Raw genomic sequence first — 20,548 nt, forward strand, 5'->3', positions numbered from 1 at the left:
GAATCATGCACTTCACAAAAAACTGGTTGCATTGTTTTGTATGCATGTTAAGCAAGTGTTTAGTCTTTGCATGATTCAGTTATATCTTTTTAGTTATTATTATTGGACTTTGTCTTACAAAGATTGTGCAAAAACGTTTCCTTAAATATGCCTTTAAGGGAAATAAATAAAGTATTCAATATAAAGAGATTTAAAGCAGCGTTTCTCGGAGATGCAATTACTCTCAGAATAATATATATAATATATAAATGATTGTTAACTGAAAATAACTATTTTAACTTTTTTATATAATTTTTAACTCTTTATATGCGGATAATATTTGTAATGATTGTTGACTGAAAATAACTATATATGTTTATATAATCCAAACAGGTAAATATTTAACTATTTATATACTGATATTTAAAAAAATTGTTGACTAAAGTAACTATTTTAACTTTATAATCTGATCTTTGTTATGATTATTGACTAATATTTAACTATTTTAATTCTTTATATATTTATATTTTTAATGATTGTTGACAAAATGTAACTATTTTAACTCTTTATAATGTGATCGTTTAATGATTGTTGAATAAAACTAACTATTTTAACTCTTTATAATCTGTTTTTTAATTATTGTTAACTGAAAGTAACTATTTTAACACTTTATAATATGATCGTTTAATAATTGTTGAATAAAACTAACTATTTTAACTCTTTATAATCTGTTTTTAATGATTGTTGACTAAAAGTAACTATTTTAATTTTTATAATCTGATCTTTTTAAATGATTATTGACTAATTTTTACTATTTTAACTCTTTATAATCTGTTTTTTTAATGATTGTTGACTAAAAGTAACTATTTTAATCCTTTATAATCTGATATTTTTAATGATTATTCACTAATTTTAACTATTTTAACTCTTTATATTTATCTTTTTAATGATTGTTAACTGAAAGTAACTATTTTTAACTCTCTATAATCTGTTTTTAATGATTGTTGACTAAAAGTAACTATTTTAAATCTTTATAATCTGATCTTTTTAATGATTGTTGGCTAATTTTAACTATTTTAACTTTTTATATTTATCTTTTTCATGATTTTTAACTGAAAGTAACTATTTTTAATTCTTTATAATCTGTTTTTTGATGATTGTTGACTAAAAGAAAGTAAACTATTTTAACTCTTTATATGCAGATATTTTTAATGATTATTGACTAAAGGTTGTAACTATTTTAACTCTTTATAATCTGTTTTTTTAATTATTGTTAACTGAAAGTAACTATTTTAACTCTTTATAATCTGTTTTTTAATTATTGTTAACTGAAAGTAACTATTTTAACTCTTTATAATCTGTTTTTTTATGATTGTTGACTAAAAGTAACTATTTTAAATCTTTATAATCTGATCTTTTTAATGATTATTGACTAAATTTTACTATTTTATCCCTTTATAATTTGTTTTTTAATGATTGTTGACTAAAAGCAACTATTTTAAATCTTTATAATCTGATCTTTTTAATGATTATTGACTAATTTGAACTATTTTAACTCTTTATATTTATCTTTTTAATGATTGTTAACTGAAAGTAACTCATTTTAACTCTTTATAATCTGTTTTTTTAATGATTGTTGACTAAAAGTAACTATTTTAAATCTTTATAATCTGATCTTTTTAATGATTACTGATTAATTTGAACTATTTTAACTCTTTATATTTATCTTTTTAATGATTGTTAACTGAAAGTAACTATTTTTAACTATTTATAATATGTTTTTAATGATTGTTGACTAAAAGTAACTATTTTAAATCTTTATAATCTGATCTTTTTAAATGATTATTGACTAATTTTTACTATTTTAACTCTTTATAATCTGTTTTTTAATGATTGTTGACTAAAAGTAACTATTTTAAATCTTTATAATCTGATCTTTTTAAATGATTATTAACTAATTTTTACTATTTTAACTCTTTATATTTATCTTTTTAATGATTATTAACTGAAAGTAACTATTTTTAACTCTTTATAATCTGTTTTTAATGATTGTTGACTAAAAGTAACTATTTTAAATCTTTATAATCTGATCTTTTTAAATGATTATTGACTAATTTTTACTATTTTAACTCTTTATATTTATCTTTTTAATGATTATTAACTGAAAGTAACTATTTTTAACTCTTTATAATCTGTTTTTAATGATTGTTGACTAAAAGTAACTATTTTAAATCTTTATAATCTGATCTTTTTAATGATTGTTGGCTAATTTTAACTATTTTAACTCTTTATATTTATCTTTTTCATGATTTTTAACTGAAAGTAACTATTTTTAATTCTTTATAATCTGTTTTTTGATGATTGTTGACTAAAAGAAAGTAAACTATTTTAACTCTTTATATGCAGATATTTTTAATGATTATTGACTAAAGGTTGTAACTATTTTAACTCTTTACAATCTTTTTTTTTAATGATTGTTGACTAAAAGTAACTATTTTAACTCTTTATATGCAGATATTTTTAATAATTACTGACTAAAGGTAGTAACTATTTTAACTCTTTATGTGCAGATCGATTTTAATATTGTTGAACGAAAGTAACCATTCTAACTCTTTATATGCAGATATTTTTAATGACTGAAAATTATATAATTTAAATTTTGTCTAATGTTTCATTTAACGTGTAGAAATATGTGAATATGCCGTAACGATTAACTCGCTTTCTGTTATAGTGTTTCTCAAATTTACACTGTAAAAAAAATCCGTAGAAATTACAATGTTATTGCAGCTGGGTTGCCGGTAATTTACCGTAGATTTAAATTTATGTTATTTACTGGCAAAAGGTTTGTTCAAAGTTAAATAAATGTTAAATATTAACAAGTCTTTATCTTTACAGAATAAAACTATACAATAACAGCCTCATGCAAAGCATTCTGGGAACCAGAAATCATCATGAACCTTTTTCTGTTTTTTGCTTCAGATTTTGTTTCCCAGAACATATTGCTTGATGCTGTTTTTTTTGTTTTACTCTGTAAAGACAAAGACTTGTAAATGTTAAATGTTCATTCAACTTTGAACAAAATTTTGCCAGTAAAAAACATAAATTTAAATCTACGGTAAATTACCGGCAACCCAGCTGCAATTTCTACGGATTTTTTTTACAGTGTAGGTTTTAATGTCTTTCTTTTTTCTGCTATGTTTATTTCATGTAGAAAAGCGTCTCAGTGTTGATGTTGCTAGCTAAACCACCTCTCAAGTAAACTCTTGGGAGTGTTCATCTTGGACCAGTGACCTAGACTAGGGACTACCTGCAAGAGGTCAACAGATGCCGTTCGCTTTTCAAGTTCCCACTGAAGAAGACATGCCAGCAGATAAAATCAAAATCAGTCAGATTTCACCGAATCCATTACGTGAAATCTTTAACAGATTACCATCACAAATTGAAGACCTGAATAGATTGCACAACAAGATAGAGGAAATGTTCAGTTTTCAGCTGATTGCAGCACTTGTTGCGTGAACAGTCAAGGAACAATGTCTATTTGAACTCTTTTACGCTGTCAACGCACAAATATTTCCTAGTTTCGGTTGAGACGCTGCGCTTTGCTTTCATTATCTTTTAGACCCGTCACAGGACGCCATTGCGATGCACTCAGAGACCCCCAATCATATAGACAATAGTTTACAACGACTGTTAAATACTGGTCCGGATTCTAATATTGTGCTGTTGCAACTGATTTCTAAATTGAAATAACACCAAAGCCGTTATTTTAGTTTGTGCAACCGACTACAAGGATTAAATGTAGAAGAAAAAGTAAATGTTTGCAGTGCAGATATATTAAAGCAAGATGGCGGCACATTAATGAATACAGTTGCCCTGACTACTCACTCAGCTCCCCCTACAGACGATGTTCAAAACTTCGCAAACGCAATTGTCCCCTTCCAATACGTCGTCGCCGAGCCATGTGACTGCAATATTTTGATACTGTCCATCACGTTTTTATGAGACCTAATATCAGTAGCGTGGAATTGCAAAGACCCAAGAATATGAGGAAAGTGAAGTCTGTCGAGAACCGGTCTGTGCAAGAGTAAGAAAAGTTTTGGATACTGTGTCTGAATGTAGTGATAAGATAGACATTGCAGAGATCATGTGCATGTGTACTTGCTGTATGTAACAGAGCTGCGTCCACTGCTGAATTCAAATGATGAGAAACATGAAATTGGCAAAACTGTCGAATCTCGTGTTGACTACATACTCGACCAGAACATAATGTCCTGCTTAAATTTTCTTTATTGGCCATATCACCATATAAAGCCATATCAATGCTCCTATCACTTATGTAATCCTATGATGTAACCGAATGTTTCATGTAACCCATCACAGTCTATTTTAGTGTCTATGTAACCATTTTGAACACCTATGTAATCATATTATGCAATCAATTGTATTCGTTTCTATAGCATGTACCTCCAATATATTTGTTGAAGAAAAATCTGAAACTAAAACTTTTGTTAGTCATTCTAACATTTCATTCTGATTTCTGACAGATCTTTTCCTATTGAAACCCAATCACCACCCTGACCTTCTTACCTCAGTCTTACCCAAAGCATCAGAGGCTCCCTTAACACCTGTTCCTTAATGCCATCTCCTGCAACTGCAAGGCTTTAGTTATGTCTGAGTCAAGTGTGCAGGTACAATCTGTCCTCTTTCTCTTCTTTCTGAACCATGGCCTGAGAATTGTTCCTGTCAGCTGCTTTCTCTGAGGGTGGCCACTTTATTGCTCGCTCTCTTCAGGTTAGGTGGCGCAGGTCCAGCCATGTGGGTATGACAGAGACAAAGCGGATGCCAAAGCCACAGGTCAGTGTGCTTGTGGTATTGCCTCTCAGCATGATAACACACTCACACTGAATCCTGCTCCTAATGCTGCAAATAAATGCTTGTAGGGGGAATACATGCTGCAGTTTGTTTAAAAAGAACAGTTTTACATACAGGAACATTTTGATTTAAGTATAAACTATGGTTTTTATAGTTATGTGTGCAATATGCCTTTAAAAGGTACTGGGATAAATGAACTGTTAAAGGTAAATAATTGGATACATAAAAAATCTGGATACACCTCCCCGAGTTGGTCAGTTGCTAAGGTGATGCATCATTTAAGCGTGCGATGTTTATGTTGTTAATACCTCTTCACACTTCAGACAGCCACCCTAAGCTGCTTTTGTCCTTTAACAACAAAAAGTGTGGAGTCAGTAAAACGTGCCGTTCTCACAAGTAACCTACAGCGTGGTCTGAAAGATACCTGAGGACTAGCTGACCCAAATGTGCCTCATTTTTATGCTGATAATAAGAATCTGCATTCCATTTAGAAACTTTTCCTTCAGTTCCCGGGAGTCTGTGTACTTCAGTTTTTAGAATGCAAAGCCGATTTAAGTTGGGATTCAGTGCATAAGTACATTTATTTAAGGACCCTTAAAGGGATAGTTCGGCCAAAAATGATATTAAACCCATGATTTACTCCCCCCCCAAGCTGTCCGAGTTGCATATGTCAATCGTTTTTCAGACAAACACATTTTCGGATATTTTAGAAAATGTTTTAGATCTTTCAGTTGATTAATTGTAATGTTACAGGGTCCACGACCTTCAAGTCCAAAAAAAAGTGCGTCCATCCTTCACAAATTAAATCCAAACGGCTCCAGGATGATAAACAAAGGTCTTCTGAGGGTAATCCGTGCGGTGTTGTTGTAGAAATATCCATATTTAAAACTTTATTAACGAAAATAAATACCTTCCGGTAGCGCCACCATCTTAGACTCCTCTGTATTCAGGAGAGAGTATTAGCGTAGTGTACACACTTTTCTTAGTGACGTATGACAGATTCGGAAAGCGGTGGCACAGAGCAGCAGCAGAGAAACCTCCGTAGGCTGCGTAAGCTCTCATCCTGAATGCGGACGCTACTAAGATGGCGGCGCTACCGGAAGGTATTTATTTTCGTTAATAAAGTTTTAAATATGGATATTTCTACAACAACACCATCCTGGAGCCGTTTGAATTTAATTTGTGAAGGATGGACGCACTTTTTTTGGACTTGAAGGTCGTGGACATTTAAAACATCTAAAACATTTTCTAAAATATCCGAAAATGTGTTTGTTTTAAAAACGATGGACATATGGACAGCTTGGGGGTGAGTAAATCATGGGTTTAATATCATTTTTGGCCGAACTATCCCTTTAAAGCCTCATGGATGACTAAAGTTTTAACAGCACCTATCATGAAATTGTGCACCTCATGAAACTTCAAACTAAAGCAAGGACACATGCAAATGATTTCAAACTGAAATGTTAAAACCCAGCATCCTTTTGCAAACATCTGGGCACATGATGAATCTGTCTGTCCTTCACTACGGGCAACTTCTCTAACCTTTTTCGTCATTGGCTACAGAGGACGTGAGCTCCTAAATGGCGTGTGGCCAATGTTACCATGCCTCTGGGATTAGGATGGTGGGCATTCTTCCAAAGCAAAGACCTTTCTTTTCCCCACAAATGTCGGCGCCCCACAAAAAAACAACTGGTTTAGATGTGACTATAAAATACTGCTTTTAATGATACTAAGGGGATTAGGTGATAATTAAAAAAAATATATATTATTATAAAATTATATTGTTAAAAATATTGATAAATCGGTCGATGATGCTTAACAACATAAATGCTATATTTTAAGAACGCATACCGTCATGTTGCTTCCTGGCCTGGAGTTTGTATCTGTGTTTATTAAGACCGTGGCCCAATTAAAACATTCTCGGCTCTCGGATCTGACTGTTCATGTCAACATGACTAAACTTGGTTAAACAATCACAAAACTTCTCTCCATGGCAAAAATCTTTTGGCACATTCAGTAAGTGTTAATTATTGATATGTAAGATAATTACATAAATGGTTATCCCCTGATGCTTAATTTAGTCAGACGCTCCAGGATATGCACCATCTGGGACATAAAACTTCCGATATCTCATTATCTCTCTCTTAGTACTTCTATTTTTGTAGTAGGAAATATATAGGAAGTGATTGGTATTTGATAAGGTTGTCATTCAGATCATCTCATCTCAGGCTTATATTTTGAACTTAAAAAGCCCAGTAAACATTTCTTTCAACACAGTCTGATTTATATGGCTTAGAGACAGTAAACCGAAATTGGTGGTAAAAACCCAGAATAAAGGCTATAAATATCTCCTGGATAAAGATTGCCAGGAATATCTGTTCCTACACCGCAGAATCACAGCTGTTAAATAAAACTCTTAGACACCAGCAGTAAAAATTTGACATTGGTGATTTTGCAGTGTTTATTTGAATTTGGATAACAATACGTGATCCATTATGTAAAAGCTGAAAACTTTTGATTTCTAGAAAAGTTCTACACAATGTAAAGAACATTGGGTAAAAATATAACCTTGATATGTTTATTATTGACTGAGTGGGCTATGTCAAAATTTTAAATGAGACTTTAGCCTGAACAGGGTCACAAATCAAAAGTCTCTCTCAGTTGTTTTCTACACATAGAAGATTTATGCTGTATAAGATTTTAATCATTTAAATGTAATGAAAAACTACAAGTAAAATAACCAAATGCAATTAAATAAGAATCAGCCATTCTGTGCATTAGTTGAGCCTCTTTCAAGTCATTTGTCCAACGCTGGCTTTCTGGTTTCTGTAGGAGATTCAGCATAACAGGATAGTGTTACACCAGCTACTGTATGCAGATAAAGATGCAAGCTCCATGGAAACAAGAGTGCACAAGACATAAATGAACAGTAGCTACCATGCCTGAGGTAAATAGCATCCTAAAACATATGCACACACAGGTTTACGTTTTTTAGGGGGTACATTTCATATACATAATGGTTTTTATTAGGGCTGCACCAATAAATGCTGATATACACTAATGATACGTGGCCGATAACTATTCTGAATTATGCACAGCTATTTCATGTACTACTAAGTCCTTATTGATCTGAAATCTCTGTTAGTTTGAGTCGTTTATAACATGCATTTGAAAAAGCAACACTCATTCAACATTATACATATTCTTTATTATCATAAAAATACCTGAAAATGTTTGAAGACAACAATATAAATATATCCTTAAGCCATTTCCTGGAGCTGCGTGTGAATGGTTCTTTGTCTACAGCGCATATTGAGTTTCTGCACAAGAGCGCCCCCTGGCAATTGGATGTACATTTCACATTTCACCCAACCCCTAAACTTAAAGGAGCATTTCCCCATATAAACATTAATCTTTATTGAAAGTGTGTCATATTTGTAGTCGAAATGTTACATACATTTAGAATTTGGTGCCTATTTGACCGAGAAAAGGAGTGTTTGTAGTCTGTAGTCACCCCCTCAACAAAGATATTGGACTTCCTGCTTTCAATGATGCGAAATGATGATTTTTACATCATTGAAAGAAGGAAGTGCAACACTGAAATCTGTATTTCTCCTGTCTCAGCGGCAACTGAGGAAATGATGCATGACCATTCAAAAACATGACTGGGGTTCTAACTATACAAAGCTTAATGCAAATCGGTGAAGTGTCCCATTAACGCTCACAGAAAACTTTTTGCTGTTTTTGATTTTTCAAAAAAAACTTCTTCTGTATTAGGGGTGGGTGGTATGAAAAAAAAAAATCAATTTCATTGAATGAGTTATTTTATTTCATGATAACTGTTTATTTCCCCATAAACATGTTTTTCAGCTTCATGTTTTTTTTTTAATAAACAAATTTGCAGAAATTTGCCACTTACTTAGCTTTCAACTAAATGCTCACCACAGTTTAATTTAATATAATAAGTTCAGGGAAAATACCTGTATGTGAGATCTTTAGATTATAAATATGACAGGTGCTATGTGATGATCATGTAGTCTGTTTTGAGGTGGTTTTTTTTAGACTTGTATCTTAACCGTTGCGTCTCTTTCTCGTCTTTCTGATCAAAGATGTTTGTACTGTGAGCAAACAATGCGTTAAACTACATGGTCTTCGCTCCAGATATTTACTCACCTCCATGTCATCCAAAAAGTTGATGTCTTTCTTTGTTCAGTCGAGAAGAAATAAGGGATTTTAGAGAAAAACATTCCAGGACACAAGGGTCTTATCTAGAAAAATGCTTCATTTTCTGCAATAAAAATATGCCCTTGAAACAGCAACTTGTGGTCTTGCACTAGCCGTGTGACGCGCCAGCACGACTTTACTTATTACGTGTGACGCCTAAGTGTTAACAAGTGTGGAGAAAGAAAACCATATGTGGAATGATACTAATGAATGTTTTTGTGTCAGTTTAATGTTTAAAATGTGTGCGTTTTACATATGTAACGTGTGAAAAATCAGTTATGTCTGACATTTTATTTCACAGAATATACCGCCCAGCCCTATTCTGTGTGTTTGATAAGCTTGTGATTACCAGATACCACCACACCCTATCAGATCAGAGTACATTTTTTAAATCTTAATTTCTGTTAGGCCCCCAAAATGCCACTGATAAAGTAGATACACTGTAAATCCTTGTTGCAATTGTAAATAAACTGAGTTGATTATACAAAAAATTAAGACAGCAAATCATTTCTTACAGTGTGTACTTTTTCAAGTCCTGTCATGTCCTGGTTTTTAATTTTGGAAACGTGACAATGACAGCATCACTATACACAGGGGTATATTTTAAAATCCAGTCAGACAGCCATATGCTGCTTGATGAATCCAGATGTTTAATGTTCTCTACACCAGCCAGTCGCAGTGGCTCTGTCTTGAGTCCTCCATGCATCTACCTACAGACATAAAACCTAAATAATAAATACACAAACACAGGCCACAGAAAGGGCAATGGTTCTACAATCTGGATTTATTCTGTGTGCTTTGCAAGAATATAAATAAAGACCAAACTTACAAAATCTGTGTGCTGGAAGCCCAAGCCTATCTACACATTTTAGTCTTCAATGGTGTTACAATTCCACCAATTGCGTTTTGTTTTGAGTTGCACCTTTACCTGTGAAATTTGGTACCTTGTTTACCAATGTTTGCTTTTTTCTGTCATCGTTTATATATTTTTTTAAATTACATTACATATATGAACAATGAGTCAACAAAATATTTATTTACAGAACTGTGGCAAAATTCTACAGTAACAATGAGTGAAAATAACAGATCTGTTTTTTATATTTTCATCTGAAACCAAAGTGGAGCCATCCACACATTCAGTTCCTCTGTGGTACTAGAATAATCTTTTTTGTTTTCTTAGGATGGCTGCATATTCAAGCTCGAAGTATCATATAAAAATAATGTAACATTAAGACAACATCAGACAGGAATTGCACGATAAGAATAATAATAATAATAATAATTGCAACAGTAACGGTAATATAGTTCTCTATTAAACATTAAAATGCCTCGCCAATATGAATAGTAATCTTATATGGCATTGCCAATTGTCAACAACCATTTCTTAGTGATTTTTGGCACAAGACGATTCCATTTCATGGTTGCCCAGTGCAATAAGTCCATTCACATTGTGCATATTTATTTTTATATCATTAACCACAAACAAACAAACAAAGGAAAGATGGAAAGAAAAAAATCAAATCAAATACAGCAAATCATATATAAAGTCCATTTTTATCCCAGTCCAGACATGCCATTGTAATTTGGACTAGATGTTTTAGTAAAGTCAGTGTAGTGTGTCAGAGTCACCATAGCAACTGTGTCCACGGCAACTGAAGCCGTCTCTCGCAACAAAATCCTGCGACGCCCGCTGTCCTTTGAAACGCAAGTGCCGTGTACATTCGCATGGACCGATTCCTCCTGTTTGTCCTACGCAGTGTATGTGTGCTCGTGCATGCGAGTTATTTCGGGTCCGCGTCAGTAGTCCTGTTGAAAAAGTCTTGGTGTGAATCCTCACACGTGCTCCGCACTTTAAGGTCCGTATTTGTAGTCCTTTATAGCAATGCATGTGATTGGGGGTCCATGTTAGGGGCAGGCTACATTCTCTGTATTCCACTGTAATAGACATGGGCGTCCGCCATTGCCCTGTGAATAAAATCACATGACTTATCCAAAGTGTCCATCAAAAAAAGCCCCCCCTTCTCCAGTTGACATGGACTGCATGCTTTCCATCACCTACACTGCATGTCTCAGGGACTCGGGTTTTTCATTCATGGCCAAAACCAAAAAGAAAGAAAGGAAAGAGAATTCGGAAAGGAAGGAAAAGAACAACGCGCGATTTTAAAAGACAAACTGTACGGATGCCTCACTGTACAATAAGCTTCTGTTAAATGCTATCTGATAAAAATTCGTTTTATGCTTAGACTGATGTTAAAAAAAAACAATTCATGTGCTGTTTAGAAAAGACAAAGCACCATTCTGCCTCTGAAGGGCGTCTGGTTAATCCGACAAAAAAACTCCCTCAAACAGGGGTTTTGAGAATTAAGCGTTCACTGATACTAAAAATGAAAACCTCGCTATGCGACGAGCAAAATGTCCTTCAGTGAAGTCCAATCTCCGCTTCTATGCCAGCCGCAATGGATGCCCAGCTCAAAAACCTCTCGGTTTCACTCCGCTAACTACGCTGTCTAGTGAGAAAGTAAATCCCGACTCTAAAAACAACATGTTTATAAGGCTTGTAGCAGCATTACGGTTTTGTCATTCAAGCAGTCGAGAGGGTCGTGGGTAAAGGCTGGAGAGGAGCTTCCCAAAAAGAAGCCAAGCGGGAACGAAGAGGGTAAAGGATAAATAAAACAGGGAAGGGTGGGGAAAATTGAATGAAAAACAACCGTTTGCAACACTTTTTTTGTGTGTGTTTTGGAGGAGAGATTGATTGGCAGCATGCCGGCCTGAGCGGGACAGTCCCGTATCGTGCTGCGGCCGGAGTGAGTGACATAAAGAGAGAGGGGGAAAGATAAAAGACAGCGGCAGCGTCATCATGCAGAGGCCACGGTAAACGGGCGGGCTGGGCCGGGCGGAGAGACGCGGGCTTGTCACAGGTCACTGGGCCCGTGGCTCCGTGGGGGCCTCTAGAGGGCGCTCTCTGTAAGGCACACACACAGGAGTGGACAGTATATTGGGTGTATATTAGAAAATAGTGGTCTCATACTTGGTGTTGGCTCCTCTTTTGGCTTCCTGTCCTGGTTCGACTATCCAGGGGACGTTGGCGTGGCCCTTTTGATCCATTGAGGGCTGCTCCATCTGGGGGAGACAGAAGAGCGAGAAATATAGTCAGGGAGATGTATAGGCATGTTGTAGGAGTTGAAATAAGTCTAATGTGACCACACACACACAGAGAGAGAGAGAGAGAGAGAGAGAGAGAGAGAGAGAGAGAGAATAATTACCAAATGGGCGAGGACCCCTACTGTATCTGTTAGTGTTATTAGAAACTTAGGATTAAAAACTTTAGCCCCACCAACAGTTCAGAATTTTACTTCTTTTCATACTCATAACTACTGATCCATAAGTGATAGAAAATTCGTTATTCCATTAAATCCTTGGCTCATGACATTTCAAATGCACCATATGATGCAATTTTTCATTGACATTTTTCCACCGTTTTGAATTTTATGAAAAACCTACTTTTTCGAACTCCTCCTAGAGTTTTTGTCTTGTGAAATTTGCCATTTATCATCTAGAGCAGTGGTCTCCAACATGGTGCCCATGTTGCCCATGAGTCTGTGAGTTGCCCGACAAAGCACATTTTATTAATAGCCTCAATTTCAATATTTATTTATAGTCAAATCAAATAAAGAAAAACAAAAAGGTTTTGAGCAGACTTTATAAAAAAGTAGCACTCCAGATTGTGTTTTGCATTGTGTTAGCCCTTGCTCACAAAAAGGTTGGAGACCCCTGATCTAGGGACACTCCAGACAAAAAGTTATCAAAAGTTTTTGATAGACCAATCTGTTCTTGAATACCGCATCAACCAATTTGATGAACAAAATGGACATGATGCTTTATCTTCGCAAAACTTTCATGTATTGACATTAAAGTCGCATGAAAAAAAAATGAAAAACTGTCATTTGTTTTGTATTGTTGTTGAAATAACTGTGAGCTTTATTTTTGTTATTTTAATTCAAGTGCCCTCCTAATCTTTGATCAAAAACGCAAATCTCCTCCCCTCCTCAAAACGATCATTTGGTATGGCAGGTGGGCGGAGTCCAGGAGAAGAATTTTGCAATTAGCAACACGACCCAACTACAAATGATCCAATCAGATCTCCATGGACTTATTCAAATCCAGCCCTGCCTTATTTCATTTCAGGAGTCGGTTTCATTGGATATACGTCACCATGTGGAAAATTAGGCAATCGCTACTTCCGTTTCAAAGCGACTTTAAACTTTGTAAATGTGACCCTGGTCTGAAAAACCAGTCCTAAGGGTCAAATTGGTTGTCTAGCTCCAACAAGAAAAACATTTTTATTAATAAAAAAGCTTTCCAATGATGTATGGTTTGTAGTGATAGCACAACTATTTGAAAATCTGGAATCTAAGGGTGCGAAAAAAATCCAATATTGAGAAACACTGCTCTGTAATTGCTCATTATGCGATTCTTTTGTTTGCTAGCTGTCAATCAATCCTCCTCGCATACGGCCCCTCTAAACAAAAAGTGTCTTACAATTACTAAATCAATATATTGTTTTATGTGAATGAGTAGGCAGGATGATTTTCACATCATTTTAAAGAAAAAAACTCTAGACTACTAGATTCTGTTTAGAAAAGTCTTGTTAAAACATGTTTAGTATGGGTTTTGTGGACTTATATCAGTGACTTAAAAATGTAGCTTTTTAAAAACCACGCATAAAATATTTTCTCTCAAAAATACAAACATGTACATACGCTCATATAATATTTTAGCCCAGTTTGTGCTGAACGCAGTGTTATGAGACACTTGCCATTAATATGTTTAAAGCAACTGAAAAAACACCAAATGTAAGAGCATGTCACAACCTCTGACAGTGTCCCAAAATGGTCGGACCCCAGAGGGTTAAAGTAGTCCAAATAAAGTCCTTAGCAACACATATTATTACTAATATAAAAAAATATCATATTTACAGTAGGAAATGTAAAAAATATCTTCATGGAACATGATCTTTACTTAATATCCTAATGATTTTTGTCATATAAAATGTATAATTTTGACCCGTAGAATGTATACAATGTATTGTTGGCTATTGCTACAAATATACCCGTGCGACTTATGACTGGTTTTGTGGTCCAGGGCCACATATATGTCATTACAGTCATGACTTGAGGGTGCATGGATGGTTTCATCACAGCGCCATCTAGTGGTCTTGATGTATGTAAAATGGCTATTTTTGCTTAAAGGGGACAGAGAAGGAAAACCCATTTTTCCCTTGTCTTTGTTGAATAATGGTAGTCTACCCACATTCACAAACATACAAAAAGTCCTAGACATGCTAAACATCTCAATCTCATAGAAATTCCTCTTTCAGAAATGTCAGCCAGAAAACGGCCCAATCTGAAAAACTGATGCTTATGACATCACAGGCATCTCACTGCCCCTCCACTTTAAAATAATTGGCTACATTTTTTGAGTGGCAGCAAAGTCAGCCAATCAGTAATGAGATTGCAAGTTAAGCCAGTAGGGGGAGCCACATGGGTGCAAAACCACTTGTTTAAAATCCACTACGCTAATAGAGCTATCTGAGAGAGGTTTTTAGGAAGCTTCTAAGGCATTACAGACCCAAACAAAAAATTTTTTGTCAACATGTCTCATTACAGAACAAGGATAAATCATTCATTCATCGTTCAATCATTCTATGTCACCTTTAAAACTACTGGAAACTCTTGAAAATTCCTTGACGCATGCAAAGTCAAACAATATCCATAGATTTTGGTCGGCCATTTTTGTGTTGCACTTGTATTGACCATAGACTGTAAAAAAATATGGATGTAGTGTCTGTGACATCACCCATAGGTTTCTGAAGATCGTTTATGAAGCTTAAAGTAGGCGGTACCTGCCGTTTCTTAGTTTTAAACTGGTTTTCCAAACTCACCTTTCTTTGCATTTGTGCCCTTGTTGGGCTTTACCCCATAATTGGTAAAAACTACCCTACAACTAGTACATCTTTACTAACCAATCAAAACACTGTATCTTGTTGCTACGGCACCTCAGCCTTACTCCACTTAAAGCTGAGCTATACATGGCTCAGAAATGTGATTCTCTAAGGAAACAACACACACACACACACACACGCACACGCACGCGCGCGCGCGCATGCACGCACGCACACACACACACACACACACACACACACACACACACACCACACACACACACACACGCACACACGCACACACGCACACGCACACACACACACACACACACACACACACACACTCACTCTCTGGTTTCCATGTTTTGTGGGGACATTCCATATACGTAACGCATTTTAACACAAAAATACTGGTATTCCTATCTTTGTGGGGACATTTGCTGTTGGCTTGAGTTTTATAACAGGTTTTTCCATATGCAGACTACTAAATAACATAATCCACACTTTCCCTGGCTATATCTGACTGCTCTTAAACACACACCTACACAACTTGATTCTTCTCCATATCCAAACACTTCAAAACAGGAACAGACACTAATCTTACGCAATACACCTAATATGAGGCATCGGCCTGAAAAGAGCTTAATGGTTTGATAACACATTTAGGGGAGGGCGAGCTGGTGTCTTGAGTAGATGCTGAAATCTTTCTATACATGTTTTGTGAGAATGTTTAGTCAGCTGATCTGGACAGTCAGGTTTTCAAAAGAGGACAGAAGGATTCAGATAAAGGAGAGATGATGCAAACAAACAAACAGAACAGACTCAAACCAGCTAATTTAAAAAAAACATACCATTCGAATATCAAGAATAATGAGAATAAAATTGTTATAAATAACAAAAGAAGATTTATTTTACCATCTAACAGTTCAACAAATGTCAATCATTCCAAGGGGACATTTCACAAGACTTTTAAAGATGTCAAATAAATATTTGTTGTTCCCAGAGTACGTATGTTTTAGCTCAAAATACCATATAGATAATTTATTATAACATGTAAAAATTGCCACTTTGTAGGTTTGATCAAAAATGGGTGTGTCCTTTTATTATCCCCTTCTGACATCACAGGGGGAGCCAAATTTAAATTACCTATTTTTTCCACATGCTTGCAGAAAATGGTTTACCAAAACTAAGTTACTGGGTTGCTCTTTTACACATTTTCTAGGTTGATACAAGCACTGGGGACCCAATTTTAGCACTTAAACATGGAAAAAGTCAGATTTTTTGTGATATGTCCCCTTTAATGTCCAGGGAATCAGTCACAGAGTCAGCTGATCACTTGGTTTTACCCAGAAAGTTACCAAAAAGGTCTAAATCCATAACAAGGGAGCACACGGCAGCACAATAAGAAATGTAGCTTTATTCATGCTAGCCAACAAAGGTAAAAATAAATGAGGACCCAAACTTAACCAAAAAAAAACAATATTACTACTTTTCGTTGTACTGTAAGAGATGCTGTCGTACTTGTTCAGTTGTGAGGTAAGGTCAAGCATAACTTTTGTTTTGTTAATTACCTTTGTCATGTGACTAGTCAGGTGACCCTTAGTGGGTATATGTATGAGTGAAAATGTTTGATTGTTGAAGTCTGAAGAAGGGCGGTAGTTTGAAACGTTACTTCAATTTAATAAATCCATATATTTTTTGTGAGTTCAGTGTGCGGATGCCTTTTTTTCTTATTAAGGTCAAGCATAACGCCACAACTCCAGCAGCTTCCTATTTTCAATATTTCCATTTATAAAAGTAACATATTGGCCTAGTATTTGCATAGGCATGATTTTACCCTACATAATCTGACCGAGCATATGAAAACAGCCCCTGCCACCCACAGGGATTTAGAAAAGTAGTATCATGGGCATACAGCCTGTAAAACTGCTTTAGCACAAAAAAGGTAGACCAACTTTGCAGGCTAGACTCCAAATGATGCTGTTTATTTTCAACCGAGCATCTATCATTTTTACTGTGTGTGTAATCCAAAAGGCAGGGCACGATAAATTTTTATGACGTGCTCCCACCTATTCTGGGTCTTTTTCAGAGAGTGGTAACATCCCTGCTGGTGGCAGGGGGAGAGGGTGGCACTGTGCCCACGATGGGGGCACTGAGACTGGGGCAGATGGAGAAGAAGGCTGCCCAGGAGGAAGTGAGTTTCTGGAGCTCTGTGCAAACAGTCCTCATCAATCTCTTTCATCCTTAAATGCTCTGAAGGGAGCGGAGATGGAGTGTGTCATTTACAGATCAAACACTCACATCTCCTTCCCTTAAGACTGGATGAGACACACACACATTGATGTGCATATAAACAAACTTGCACTGGCAAGGAAAGTTAATCTATTTAAAATGGCATACACAAATGTTCAATGTTGTTCTAAAAAGAAGCTTTTTACTTTTTAATGCCCACATGTTACTCCAATGCCAACCGCTGCTAGTTTTTGTCAATGAACAAAAAAGAAGTTACACAGCCATAGTGACCAGGACCTTTCATATTAAAAATGTTTGATAAAAGTTCATATGACTAAATACATGTAGTCTCCTGTATACTGCAGAACATTTGAACTTTAGAAGACTTATAAAAGTTTCACTCAGCCAGCACTCCTCAAAAATGAAGGTTAAGAATTATGAGACTCATAGAGATCCAGATGACAGTGCACATTTGCTTCAAAAAGGCCAAATTTACTCACAGACTTGCGTATGTTGACGCGAGGTTTAGGGACGGGTTTGGAGGGTTTACTGTCGAAGCTCTCAGGTAGAGTCGAGGACCCGTGGCCACTCTTTCTGGCCTGCAGGGCCAACTGATACGCCACCTCAAATGCTTGGCCCAACGTCAGGATAATCTCATAGGCTAGATTCTGAAGAAACACAATACACAGTCTCAATACAAAGTCATCATCAACTTCATATAAATATGTACATTACAACAATATATAAAATAAGTTATTTAATTAAATAATAATTAGTAATTAATAAAATTATTATTTTAATTGTGCAAAATATGCAAGGCTGAGATAAATGGGTGGAAACCGTTAAACTTCTGTAGCTGCAGCCATATTAAGAGACTTTCAAACATGAATAAATTTCAAACCAGTTGAAAACTGAAAAAAAAAAAACTGACAACACAATGTTTTTTTAAGAAACACAAAGTTACAATACATTCGTTCAAATGTTAATAATAGAATGACTAGGGTTGGGTATTATTTTAATGTTAGCGATTACGACGCCAATTCCGCTTATCGAATCTGGTTCCTATCAATTCCGATTCGAATACTTTTAGTGGATGATGAACGGTCCGATTTACACCCCTACAAAAAGTACCATTAGGTACAGACACGTAAACATTTGCTTCCAATATGTGCCTCTAAAGTACGAATTTTGGTCCAAAGCTGTACCTTTTGAAAGGGTACCACCACCGGGTTACATATTTTGAGCATTTTCTGATGGTGTACATATGTTTTGTCAGTCATTAGAAAAGGCCACAAACAGTGTTGGGGAAAGTTACTTTTAAAAGTAATGCATTACAATATTAAGTTACTCCCCAAAAAAGTAACTTATTGCGTTACTTAGTTACTTTTCATGGAAAGTAATGCTTACGTTACTTTTGCGTTACTTTTTCTTACTTGACTGAGGCTTGATCTCTTTCAGGCCTTACAGGTGTTTTTATGATCGCAAAAATGTCAAGCTCTGGCCTGCCATCTCTGTTTCTGACTTAAACTGTTCCACCTCAGGCGCACAGTGCGCGTAATTCTACGTTAATGTGTTCAGTTTAATTAATTACATTATTTTATTTTTAAATTTAAATAATTACACTGAAAAGTAACTCGCATTACTTTTTAAAAAAGTAACTCAAATATTAATGTGTACATTTATAAAGTAATGCGTTACTTTACTCGTTACTTCAGAAAAGTAATATTATTACGTAATGTGCGTTACTTGTAATGCGTTACCCCCAACACTGGCCACAAAACATTATGAAAAGCTTAACTCTTTCCCCGCAATTGACAAATCATCTCGTCAATTAACAGCAAACATTTCCCTGCCAATGACGCTTTCCTGAAGAGTTTTAACTGTAATCTGTAATTACACTATTATCCACTAGATGTCGCTCTCACCCAGTTTATAAAAAACTGATGCGAAAACTAATTTTACAACAGTTAAAACTCCTTGTATGTTTTGATAATCGTTCTGAATCTGATCTCTAACAAAATTCCTTCACAATGCAATTATTTTAGCTTTTTTTGCTCAAAATTTGTTATTTTTTTGTATCCATATATAAGAAGTTATAAAAAGAGAACAAATGAAGAAAGTATAAAACTGTTTTCCCGTTTTGATTGTTTGTTTTAAAGAAGAGGGTCTGTTCTTTAATTTGATATATTGTGTGTTTATATATTAATAGAAGAAAATTTTCCTGGAAGGCATTTTGTGAAACTTTTGTGAAAATCATAAAAAACAATTCTGGCGGGGAATGAGTTAATCATGGTTAAATACATGAAGATATTAAAATAACAAAGCTAGTACCTACTATGTACAGGCAACAGTGGCAACAATACAATGAAGTTCAGAAGTTAAGCCAGAAGCTCTTTTAAAAATTTTCATTGGAAACATATTCGCAAAACCCACAGGCACACATAAAGCGTTCAAGGTTTTCAACTGACAGCAATGATATAAAACTACAAGACATGGTTTGATCTTATATTATAGATCATTCTGTAAGCAAGGAATAAATGACGACGGGCTGTTAAATGATTTGAAAATAAGGCAGAACCAAGGTGGTACCACAGGTGTGCATTATTTTAAAATATACCACCGGTCTGTTGAATGCTGTATTCTGATTGGCTGAGAAATGTTCCGTGGGTATGCATTAATTTCTGATAACCGCACACCTAACTTGTCAAATGTCTTAAAAATAGGCAAAAGAGCAATGTTTGTGGTATAAGAGGAATAGTTGACTACGGTCCTTTGAATTATTTGAAAATAATTTTGGGTGTGCATTATTTTCTTATAATTCAATGGCCCGTCGTCAATTATTCCTTACATAATTCAAAGGACCGGAGTCAATTATTCCGCTTATACCACGATTACCAAAAACATTGCTCTGGTAGTTATTTTAAGACATTTGACAGGTCAGGTGTGCGTTTTACAGAAAAAATAATCAACACCAGCGGAACATTTCTCAACCAATCAGAATAAAGCATTCAACATAGTATATTTTTTTATAATCAAGCTTTATATATGCTTTGTGAGTGTATGCATGTAGTAAATAGTATATGCTACCAACCACATCGAAAGCTGTAAAGACATGGCAGTAATGATGGCTGGATTTTAAGTCCTTGGTGATGTATGCAAACGTAGAGAGGTCTTCTGGGTCCTGTGCTGCACAAGAGATATTTCTGATTTCATGCTCCGCTATAATATTCTAAACAATAGAGAAAAGGACAATCAATTGATAAATTACAGTATACAGCCACAATCAACACAGAAAATAAT

The 20,548-nt window shown here is 35.1% G+C and overlaps 1 protein-coding gene across 4 annotated transcripts in view; it reads right to left on the reverse strand.

Moving 5' to 3' along the window:
* Positions 1-9,839: 9,839 nt before the first annotated feature.
* The window catches only part of anks1b (ankyrin repeat and sterile alpha motif domain containing 1B), a 248,589-nt gene continuing 237,880 nt past the window's right edge, over positions 9,840-20,548 (reverse strand). For all 4 annotated transcript variants that reach the window (XM_065268491.2, XM_065268490.2, XM_073814739.1 and 1 more), the window contains 4 exons: positions 20,340-20,477; positions 17,749-17,916; positions 12,104-12,195; positions 9,840-11,040 (listed from right to left, as the gene is read on the reverse strand). In XM_065268491.2, coding sequence (XP_065124563.1) covers positions 10,992-11,040; positions 12,104-12,195; positions 17,749-17,916; positions 20,340-20,477 — 447 coding nt within the window. In that variant the 3' untranslated portion in view covers positions 9,840-10,991. The remainder of the gene's footprint in view (positions 11,041-12,103; positions 12,196-17,748; positions 17,917-20,339; positions 20,478-20,548) is intronic.

Source organism: Paramisgurnus dabryanus, chromosome 1, assembly GCF_030506205.2.
Source record: "Paramisgurnus dabryanus chromosome 1, PD_genome_1.1, whole genome shotgun sequence".
Lineage (NCBI taxonomy): Eukaryota > Metazoa > Chordata > Actinopteri > Cypriniformes > Cobitidae > Paramisgurnus > Paramisgurnus dabryanus.